Genomic DNA, 12172 nt, shown 5'->3' with positions numbered 1-12172 from the left:
AAACGCATTTTTAGACCACTTAAACGCACACCCAAACAAACCCTAAATTTCTTAAGTCTAATGATATATATGTTGTTATTTAATTTAAAATTTTAAATACTGTGGCACCATAAATATGGTTCAAATCAACAAAACAAAATCTTAACGTACAATAAATCAATTTCATTTAACTTGAAATAAAAAAAAAAAAAAAATTTCAAGGGTAAGAATACCACTAACCCAATCTCTAAAAATGCTAATGTGTCTCCTAAGCATATGAAAAATACATATTTTTTTTTATTAATACTATTAAAAAATAATATAAGAAACACAAGTAATTAAGAAAAATGTGCTTTTCATATGTCAAGGAACACATGACACTTTTAGAGACAGTATTGGAGGAATTTTTTTACAACTTAATTTGTAGGAAATGTCTGCAAATTACATAAAGAGCAAAAGAACAACAAAAATTTGAAGATATAAGAGAAGAGTAATGTTACATGTACTCCCACTTTCATACTTCCTCACGTAACTTTTAAAATTATCATTAGATCATTTCAAATCCAATAGTAATTTTAAAATGCACGTTAAAGAGCGAAGCGAAAACAAAATGTACCTACTTTGCACTTTTCCCTCTATAGAATAAACCAAACTATGGCCCATGGTAGTTGGCTAATTGGGCTTCCAATCAAGATGTGACGTGGAGGGCCCAAGCCACAGTTAATCATGATTACAGTGAAAATGATTTTCAGATAATAAAAAATCCTATAAAGACTAATGCTGTTTATGATCATAGTTTTGGGATTATCTTTTTTAGAATAATTTTCTGTTTTTTACACAAAAGAATATTTCTTTTTCGATAGGTGTTTTCTGTTTTAATTTCTAATTTTCAGGTAAATAATTAAAGTAATCAAGTAGTGACAATACAAGTTATTTAAGAGTATAGATAAATAAAGAACAATACAACCACAATCCAACTATTCTTCTTGCTGTTTTTTCTTTATATTTTTCATTTTAAACTATACATATAGGAACACAAATTTTAACATGTTTTAATTTATATAGATTAAACTAAAGTTAAAGGCCTTATGATATTAAAATTTTATACGACTTATACATTTATGCAGTGTAATGTGTGTGATTGTGTGTACGTTGAGTAATATATTGGTGTATAATTTTTAGTATTTTTTTTTTTTTTTTTGCAACCTATGATACAAAGTTCGATAGAGATGCGTTTAAATTTTGAAATTAAACTATGATGATGAATCCCGTGCATAGCACGGGTTATGGGCTAGTTCAAATAGAAAAAGATGAATCTACTTAATGATTGTTAGGGATAACTATTCATAAGAAGAGTAATACTACTCTTCACACTCATATTATACTGATTGACATGACATAGTTTAAGTGGGAAGTCATTAGTCTACCCTAAGAACTTGGCACCTTTAAAATCCTCAAGAAAATAATATGGTATTAAAGTCATTAGTCTGATCTAAGAACTTTAATCATTTTAAATTCTCTTTAATTTTCTAAGGTATCTGCATATTCAAATAATAATAATAAAAAATGAATCTACTTGATTATAGTTAAGATATTCGTAGAAAAAGTAACACAACTATTTACACCCATTTATCACACCCATAACAAATCGACTGACGTGACGTGCTTTAAGCTGGTTACACTCCAAGGAAACATTATAAATTCTTCTTTTTAGGGCAAAATGGTGGTAGATGAAAATGCTATCCTTTTTGGTTTTAACTTGATTTACAACCCATCTTTGTTAAGATTTGAGGCATCTTACAAACATGACCCTGGAATTTACAGTTTGGCTCATATGGATAAATAGGATTTAACTGTATATATCATCACCAAAGCATTATACAAAGAAAATCTGCCCAACGTTCAAAAGACTCTCATGAGGTACATTGAAGATCACACTGTTCTCCCTGCATATTTTCCTAAGAAATGCATATATATAATCAATGGCTATCTTCTTGTAGAACTTTGAATCCCTCCTTGCTCTCACCACTGTATTCCCCATTATATGAACCACCCCAGCATCTCTGCAGTTCTTCAAAAATTCTAACTCGTCCATCTCAGTCTGCCCGCTTGCCTGACCGGATGAACATACAGTGCTGCTGTTTACATGCATTGGAGATCTAACCGGAACAATCGAGTCCACCGATGATATCGCAGTGTCCACGTTGGAAGAACTTGAGTTGCCATTGTTATCTAACATCCCATCTCTTGACTGCTGGGTTTGCTGGCCATACATACTATACTCATCAGAGTCTGAACACCCTTCCATCATGGATTCGAGTCGGACAAACAAGAAGAGGGCGTCAAATAGCTTCTTCTCAAAATCATCATCTTTCTTGTGGAGGTCTTTATAGCCATATCTTGCTACACAACGGAACATGTGAAAATTTTTGGGTCCGATCCGCTTTACAAGAAATCTCTCTTCTTCTGGGACTGTGTAGACTGGAAGATATTTCACACAGACAAACACAACAACAGAGTGGATGGCAGGCAGATTTGTGATGAAGTGGGAAAAGATGTGGGGAACCCCACTTGCTAACTCGGTGTACACAAGTCCGATCCCAGGGACCCGGACCAGACCTAAACTGGGACCAAGCCCAAGAATCCATGCCATTGAAACCTTACTGTGCATTTCGAACTCATAGCGTTTCACTGTACCATAATGCCAAACATGCATGATGAGAAGAAAGGCCGCTGCAATTACAAGGGGAACCCACCCTCCTTGATCGATCTTGAAGAGTACAGCAGAAAAGTAAGTGCACTCAACAACCATTGATAAGATGGCAAAGATCAGAACAAGGATCCAGTGGCAGCGCCACACTAATAACATGACTAGAATCATGAGCAATGTGGTTACCAACATGACTATTACAACCGCCGTTCCTGTTGCAACACAAAAATATTACTCAATTGATTGCAAGCTTGATTCAGGAAAAAGAAAAGCTTGAAATATGATCACATGTCACAGGCAAAAAGTAGTTAAATGCATTCCATAAATATGAACTAAATTATTTGACCAAACAATGCCAAGCTAGTTTGCTAAAAAGTAATCACCAATTTCCATTCTGCCAAGACACTGTTTCTACTCAATAGTCAGAAAATAACACAAACAAATGACAAACTTTTGATTTGATAATGCACACACAGACCATGAGTATAAAGGAAGAGGGTAGTGGTAGGTTGACAGAATATAAAACTTGTGTCACATCTTATGTTGGGATTTAGGTTGGTGAGAGTTGAGAGCTAATATCTTAAAGAATCTCTTTGTGGGGACTTGATACAATATCTTGAGACATAACGATGTTATAAACCATTTGTGGGATTTGAATTTGTGAGAGTTGAGAGTTGACACCTTGGAGAGTTTCACTGCAAGGGCTTGATTGATAGAAGAGGTTAAGAAACCAACCCAAAAACCCAGTAGGTTTGGATCTAATAACGTTGCAATATCCACTCGCTCTTGTTACTACTATCTGATGTAGCACCTTGATCACTTAACCTAATCACATCAAATCAGATGTGAGTATTCCAACATCTCATACCTACATACCATGAGTCCGCAACTATCCATCACGTTGGCCCTTAAAAATCATTACAAAAGAGTAATTTAAGGGGATTTTTAACTACATGAATTATGTAATTACATACAAAACAATACACGAAAGATGTTTAAATTGAAGATGAATGGAATGATTCAAACCGCTATGTTATTGGTATTGAGAAGTGAGAAATGCTGAGAATTATCCACTAAGTTAGTTTTGGATGAGGAAGTGTTTGATGTACCATTGAGGAAAAAGAACCAGTTTGGTCGGAGGAAGTATTCGGAAAGCAGAAAGCTGTTTATGCACTTCAACTTGCAGAAACATGAGACATGATATGTCTGATTCACAATCCCCATCCAAAATCTATGACTAATAACAGGATATTTGCTCTATTTTTTAAAGCCTTACAAAATTTTCTGTAAATCTTGACAGCTTAAAAAAGTTGGGGGAAATTACAAACTAATACGGAACCGAATCAGTAAAAAGTTGTAATTCTTCAGCTTATCCACAACAATTTGGTCCACGAGTTCACAAAAAGCCTCTGATTGTGGAAGTTAAAAACAACATTATGCAAATAAAGAAACAAAATCGTTTACCTGTAATCCTAACAAGTATATCTGTGCCCAAATGCATAAAAGACACCATCTATATGTTCATGCAGGGTTTCATATATAGAACCTAAGAATAAACATTGATGTGCATTGACATATTTCCTAGCAGAAAAATATTGAAACAGAATCAAAGAAGATGGATGAATGAAACTTCAGAACATTAAAAAGAAGGTGAACTTACCATAAGCATTTGCAATTTGGATTTGATTTTTGAATCCAGCAGTCACAGCAATGCAAAGAATCATAAGTATCCAATTAATATCTGGAACATATATCTGGCCAAGGAACTTTTTGGATGTATGTACAACTTTGACTCTTGGAAAACAGCCAAGAGCAAGAGCCTGCTTAATTATTGAAAAGGTTGCAGATATAGTTGCCTGGCTTGCAACTACAGCCGCTGCAGTTGCTATAAGTAATACGGGCCAATATATGCTTTCTGCAGAATAAGATTAAATAAGTATCCATCAGAGAAACCCTTGCCTTATTATACATTGTATTCACATTATAGAAATTTTCAAAAAATCCTTGCCACATTAAACAGTTCATACATGTCACACGAATATCTGAGAAAAGAAAGGCTACGATGAGAGCATTTTGAGAGTATTGCCACAAGCGCCCTCTTCAGGAACCCAACTTTTAACAGGTAAAATGAACACAACATCCAAATGTTTAGTAGCTTAACGTTGATCCAACAGGTAAAGATTCAGCCCTAAGAACAGTTTGGTCACTCAATGATGCCAAAAATGGGATAACATTTGTTAATAGATTCAACAAAACATTGAACAGAGTCTGAAAACTATCAAAAAAGAGAACAATATTCTGAGGATTTATTCCTGAAGTATTCCACCACTCAATATTTGGGTCCGTGCATCATGATTTGCGCCATATTATTCAGATTTAGAAATATCTTGTGAAATTCCAATACAAAAGTATAGTATAAAAGCCTTTTCCTTATGGAAATTCTGATTTCAGGATAGACCAAAAATTTCTCCCATACACGTGCAACTGTAAAATGACGAACGAGTCATTGATTCCTACACCATAAATATCTTAACTTTTTTCCTTTATTGTTTCCTATTTTAATTTATTTTTCTTAACCCAGACTGAAATGCTTTATGATATTTCCACATGAAGTTGGAAGGAGATTGTCTAGGCAAAAATAATTTTTGGGTACTTTTGGTATTTAAGACTATTGCTATAATCTTGCTATAAATGTCATCAACCCATTATTAATTAATCTTCAGTATTGCTTTTATTTTTCTGAACTTGATGACATTCTTCCTACTGAACCAAAAAGAAATTCGAAGTGATTTATCACAACTCTAAACTAAACTTATATTTACTTCCACATGCATCCTTCACACCTAAATTTACACAACGTTAACATAGCGTTTTTTTTTTTTAAAAAAAAAGTGCCTTACGAGTATCACATATAGGCCAACTATCATAAATTAGTCACTGTAGGAAAGAAGATGCACTGGGGCACATTTCAAACCGAGTAACTGTACCAAGAACTGTTCAACAAATGAATTTTGAATTCTATTTTTTTTTCCTTTAGCAATCATTCATTACTGTTTCTTGCATCACACAGGTCTACTTTCAGTACAGACTATATATCAGAACAAACCTGGAATAGTACGATAAAATGCATCAACAGCATGCTCTTTATTATTCATAAGGTAGGCAGCTTGCCCAGAATAGGCTAGAAGAAGGCAAGGAAAGACAACTACGGTGAAAGCAATCTGTACAGCTGAAACAGGAAAATGGGCTAAGTCAGCGAAAAGTGCCTCTGTACCTGCAACAATGCATATGAAGCCATCAGAATCAGACAAGACCAAATATTATATGATTTTAATTGACCTTAATGGATTAAAAACAATACATGGAGTAACTGAAACAACAGAAAGGTTACCTGTTATACTAAGCATAATCCCTCCAAGGGAGGTCCAACCTTCTTTTCCTCTCCTTCTAAAATACCGGAATATATATACAGGTGAAAATGCTTTCAGAACACTACTGTCATGTTTCCAGATGTTGAATATGCCAATTCCTCCAATTAGGAGAAACCAAAGCAGAACAATAGGAGCAAAGAGCCAACCTACTCTATCTGTACCATAGTGTTGCAAACTAAACAATCCTACTAATATTACAACGGCAACGAGCACAACCACACCTGCACCACATAAAAGTGACCATTAAAGACACAGAAATTTAAATTAATAGAATTTAAAAGATTTTCAGATATCCAGGAGCAAATACACAAAAATGTTTAGTTTCAGGAATGATATAATACCGTTACTCATACTGGGGTGATCAACCTTGATTCCGCCAACAGCTGATAGAACTGTAAAGATCGGAGGATTAAGGATCTTAAATGGCTTTCAAGAAAGAAAATACTCAAGCAAATAACAACATTATAATTATAGTGGAATATTCCTAATATGGACAGTAGATATATACTATAAGTTATTGACACACGCTGAACATGAGCAAAGCATAAGAAAAAAAGTAAAAACAGGGATTAGCAAATACTGAACTACTTGTATAACCTCATAAATCTTAAATAGGCAGAGATGATTTCATCCAGTTGATTTCCTCAACCTTTCCTCCCTTTCTATTTTACTTACCGGATCAAAATTTATTAGGTGCAACTCATGGTAAAGAAGCAAGTGAAATCCAAAAAATGTTAGAAATCAATGCATAGAAATATTGGGAAGCCACTAGTTTTAAGGGTTTTGCTTTCACATAAGACAAATTTCAAATATTAATTTCGACAACCCCCATAAAGCCAAATATTTTAACATAATACAACGTTCTGGTTGTCCTGGATCACCAAACCCAGAACCAACTCAAATTTAAGTAAAAAGAAAAAGAATGACGGAAAGTAAATTTCAGACAAGAATGTCCATGTAAATTCTAGTATGTCAGACAGAAAATTGCCAGCTCTAACATTAATTGAAGTCAAGAACTCTCTAAATAAATTTATATATCACAAGAATGTCGCATATCTTATTCTTTAATATCTTCCCCATTTGCATCAATTTCTCACCGAATTAGTACAGTTAGAAATAACAGGACTTTGGGATCCATATGCAGCCTCAGATATTACATCAGGCATAAGATCTCAATTTAATCAACTGCGTTTAACCATATGTGTTATTTTATCTTCCATACATTTTCCAACAAAACTTTTTATGAAAGTAAGGAAAACTATAATGGCTTAATTAATAAACTACAATTTCTGTTCACTTAGTGAGCTTCTTTGAGTACCTATATGCATGTAGATGCATTATTTAAGCTATTACATTTGTACAAACGATAGCAAAAAGAATCAACATTGGGGTAGTAATGCAATTAAGGCGCCCGGTACAGCAAGCAGGGTCCCTGGTTTGAGTTGTATCATTGGAAGGATATAGACATTATGCCTATCAAGACATTGTGTGATATTCCCATGAAATAAAAAGGACCATAGATTTCTTGTCAGCCTTAAGTGATAAACAAGATATCACTTGCTATCTCACTAATTTCGGCAACATTTGAAACAATAAATCCCTTCTCATTCGTCTTATTCCACTCATTGATTGCAGTGTCTCATTCAATGGTTTTTACCATGCATGCACTGGTTATATGTGAGAGCAAAAAATAAAAAATCAGTTAGACTGGCCAGACAAACAGACAAACAAATAAATAAATAGACAATTCCAGCATGAAGGAAGGTATACCTGATATAGCTGGAGTTAGAATCCCATCCCCAATCACCATGCAAGTGCCAACAAGGACAAGCATAAGAAGCGCATTTTTCCTAAATGCAAATTCCTCCAACCACCTCTTAGTTGTTGCAGCAAATGATTGTTCATGGAAAGTAGAACGGCTATACGTTGTTAGCTCCTCATCAGTTCGGTGTTGGTTAGGAATAGTATTTATTTTTGCATGTCGACAAAGCAACGAATAAAGTGCAAATGTTCCACCTTCACCAAAAAGAGGACAAGTTTAGGGAACTTAATAGTGCATCATCAACCTAAAAATGAAAAGTATGCCCGATCAATGTGAAAAATGAAAACAATGTCGTGTTGCAGCATACAACTACAGCGTATACCATTTATATAAAATCATGTTTAATACAATAGGGCTTGAAGTTAAAACAATTGAATACAAAATAAAGGATATAGAAAATCAAGTTTAATATTTTTTAAATAAAATAGGATACAAGTGTTGAACACCTTTTATATTATACTCCAAATTGAATAAAACACCTACAAATGAGACACCAACTAATTAGCCCAGATTGCTTAAAGTCAGGAAAATAGCACCGTCCGTAATATAGCACCCTATTTAACAAAGTTTATGTTCTCTTCAGTATCAGTACTTGCAATGTATTTACTTTCCCACAGCTAAGGACTTCAATAAATTCGTTTCAGCCAGAAATTTAGTTTTATATACTCGTTATATTATTGAATCCCTTAAAAGAAAACAGATTTCTTTCACTCTTGAAGTGGCGATAAGAAGATAAAAAGTAAATTCATAATTCAGGTGTGGAATCAGATTTGATGCGACTCGTGCAGTTAAAACTTGCCACCAATTATCTCAAAGGAAACGAGCAATAATCATGGTAATTAATCTACTTCATCAGCTACAAAAGAACAAACCCCCCTCCCCCCCAACAGGGAAAAAAAAAAAAAAAAAAAAAAAAAAAAAAGGGAGAGAGAGGTATAACATCACTCATCTTTTCTATAGTATGTTTACTATTATTGGATTAGAAACAAAAGTAGATGATTGTCCAGCACATGATCAAAATGTAGTACTAAAAATTTCATTTAACTAATCTACAAATGCACAAATAAAGAAGTTAATGCAGAAAACAAATATGCAAAGATCAAATTACCTTGACCATTGTCATTCGCTCTACAGACAATAAAGACATACTTGAGGAGTGGAACAAGAGTAAGCGAGTATATAATTAAGGAAAGGGCTCCAATCACATCTTCAGGATCTACATGTCCATGTGGAAATGTATTTTTGAAAACATACAATGGGGAAGTGCCCAAGTCTCCATAAACCACTCCAAGACTCTGGAATGCAAGCCGCAGAAGCAATACCGCGGAAAATTTCTACATTAATAAAAAACTACATCAATAAAGAAAAGGAATGAGAATACCAACATCTAAAATATCCTCAAAATCCATCAATTTACTCCGGATTACCCTTGGTACAGGCTTGGCATGGACAGATATCACAGTATGCAATTATTTGAGTTATACAGCATACTGCAAGCCTAAATCCAACAACATGCATGCACTTCATATAGGCTAGCGGGTACACATCTCATATTAACAATACTTTCAATTATATAGCTTACTAGTTACTACAATAATAGTCAATACTCAATAGCAATGCAAGCCGAAATCCAGTGACAACATCCATGCACTAATTCCATGCATTCATTTCTGGCATCTTAAGGCATATAGCTCAAAATCAACTGGAGCATAAAAGATTCAACAAATCCAACGCCTTCTAATTGGAAATCTAAGTTGGACTTATAAATTGGCATTTAAAAGAGTTCACGCGTTAAGGCAAAGATGCCATTAACAAGAATTAATTGATGTCCTACTTTAACAAATTACAAGTGAATACAATATGTGAGAGACAATCTTGAAAAGAAAGTTGCTCTTACCTTTTCTCTGTACATATTTCTAAGCCTTCCAGCCTCCTCATCCATAGGCTGATCAAGCTTCTGATCCAACACCCACATACTGCCTTTGTTGTTATCATTCTCGTCGTCAGTCTCCACTCTTGAAGCCATTTGAAACTCAGTTCAAATGATTTTGCAGCTCTCACCACCTACCCTCTCTGATATCCCTTTCCGCAGTCTCTCAATTCCACAAACCAGAACACAAACTCAAATCCTTCAAACCAAACCAATCAGAAATCACAGAAATGACTGAAACCTAAAATCTCAACTTTGATCTTCACTTGAAATCCATGTCGAATCCAACTAAGAACAGTACCACCAACACAAATCTGAAAATGAACCAAAACTGAAAATTAAACTAATATCCCAATTTAAAAAAACTCTTATCATTCCAAAGAGAAGACCATCCAAATCCAATAACTAGAAATTGGAGTCAATTCGGTAAACACAATTGACCCACAGAAACCGACACCAAATAGAAGTTGAAAAGGCAAGAACCAAAGATTCAAGTTAAAAATAAGCCCACCACGACAACCTCAAAATGAACAAAAAAGTCTTCGCTTGATACTTCAATCCAATATCAAGAAAGCTAATACATACCAAAACTGAAAAGAAAGCCAATAAAAGCCCAGAAACCAATTGAGGATAGAACCGCTCAAGCACACCTCAGATGCAAAGAGCATAAAAGGAAAAGAAACAAAGAGAACCAGAACCAAATATTCGGACTTTATTTACGACAAGACAAGCTGAACCAAAAAGACCCAGTTTTCTTGGTAATTATATCAATTCAATACCAAGAAAGCTAACATATAACAGAATACCCAATGAAAACCCAGAAACCCAGTAGAGGACAGAACAGCTCAAGCACATCTCCCGTGCAAAGATGAAAGAACATAAAAAATGAAAAACAGACAAAGAACTGGGTATTGATTACTCTGTCAGAAATTCCCAAGTGGGGTCAGCTTGAGAAGAGGCTCAGTCTCAGCCACAGGATGACACAAACCCAACAAAAATCTCACATACCCACGTACCAAAACGCAGAGACGACCAAGGCCAAGTCGGTTTCCGGAGCAAAAACAGAGGCTCTGAAACAGAGCAAAAGAAAACAGAGTCTTCTTTAGTGCAGGCTCTATTTTGGCTGCTTGCTCAACCCTTTTCTCTGAAAGATGAAACAAAAAAAATAAAAAGCACACGAACTACTCCCCGCCAAAAGAGAGTGGAAGTAATCCGTTTCGCTTGTAATTCTTTAGAGTGACACGTTTTTTAGATTGGCTGATCGCCGCCGAGCGCTGAGCAAAGAAAAGGAAGCACAAATAGTAAAATTATTTTCTTTTTTATTACCATTATTAGCAGAAGCTGCATAATCATTATTTTACTGTTGACATTATTATTCTATTTAAATAATAAATAGTACAGAACGATAAGATAAGTTGTATTGTTGCTTAATCATGTCTTCTCTGGGGGGCCTACTGCCACTGCCTCATATGGTGGAACTTCAACTCTGCACTCTGGAGTCTGCACTGGAGCTATACAACAATCTTTCTTTTTTACTTTGTTTTAGATTTCCCTTTTTCTTTTCTTTTTTTAAAATGTAAAATATTTTTTTTAAAAATATATCTCTTTTATGCTTTTATATTTTATACAATTCAAAATTATTATTCAAAAAGATGCAATATTGGGAAAAGCTTCATCATGCATTCCTGTGCAATTGAGTTTTTTGGGTGGGTCATTGCTTCATGGCAGGTGCTAGTAACACATGCCATGAATGTTAGTTAGTGCTCTAATGGCAGCATAATAATAATAATAATAAGACGTGTTTTAAGTAATTTTTTATATTAATATTTAAAAATAAAAAACTTACATAAGATTTTTAATTAGTAAGGTAATCAATTAATAATTTGTTTTAGAGTGCATATTTTGCAATTGGGTCATTTTTAAGTGGTTTTATAAAAGTGATATACCTTTATTTATTTAAAAAAAAAAAAAAAGTAGTTTGCATGTGGATAGGCCCAATTCAAAATACCGTTACTAATTTTTTTTTGTTGGGCATTGTGGTCTCTATCCTCTTTTTAAGTTATAATGATATCCTAATCTAAAAAGTTTTGACTTTTTTTTAAATCATTAAAAGATTTTGCAATTGTCTTTAGTATAAAATTGAGAATTTTATAAGCTTCTCAAAGGTAATCCCAAACAGGTCCTAAGAGGACGACACATTAACATGAAACAACAAAAGTGAGTGTTGTAAAAACATAACTTTTTCTTTTGATTTCTTCTTTATTTTATGGTTTTTTTTTTTTTTTTTTTTTTGAATTTTG

The 12172-nt window shown here is 34.1% G+C and overlaps 1 protein-coding gene across 5 annotated transcripts; it reads right to left on the bottom strand.

The window, feature by feature from the left end:
- Nucleotides 1-1812: 1812 nt before the first annotated feature.
- Nucleotides 1813-11070, bottom strand: LOC132168693 (potassium transporter 11). 5 transcript variants are annotated; one of them, XM_059579710.2, is made up of 9 exons: nucleotides 10881-11070; nucleotides 9840-10186; nucleotides 9051-9276; nucleotides 7891-8136; nucleotides 6462-6512; nucleotides 6081-6341; nucleotides 5796-5963; nucleotides 4350-4604; nucleotides 1813-2901 (listed from the first exon to the last, which is right to left on the bottom strand). In XM_059579710.2, the coding sequence occupies exons 2-9, from the start codon at nucleotides 9966-9968 to the stop codon at nucleotides 1856-1858; spliced, it is 2382 nt and encodes a 793-aa protein (XP_059435693.2). In that variant the 5' UTR covers nucleotides 9969-10186; nucleotides 10881-11070; the 3' UTR covers nucleotides 1813-1855. The 5 variants fall into 5 exon arrangements, with proteins under 5 accessions (XP_059435693.2, XP_059435690.2, XP_059435691.2 ...); XM_059579707.2 differs by having other exon boundaries at nucleotides 10889-11070; XM_059579708.2 differs by lacking the exon at nucleotides 10881-11070 and adding an exon at nucleotides 10393-10750.
- Nucleotides 11071-12172: the final 1102 nt, after the last annotated feature.

Source organism: Corylus avellana, chromosome 1 (genome assembly GCF_965113065.1).
Source record: "Corylus avellana chromosome 1, dhCorAvel1.hap1.2, whole genome shotgun sequence".
NCBI lineage: Eukaryota > Viridiplantae > Streptophyta > Magnoliopsida > Fagales > Betulaceae > Corylus > Corylus avellana.
Note: the sequence above shows the minus strand (reverse complement) of the source record. Positions and strands in the feature narration are given on the sequence as shown.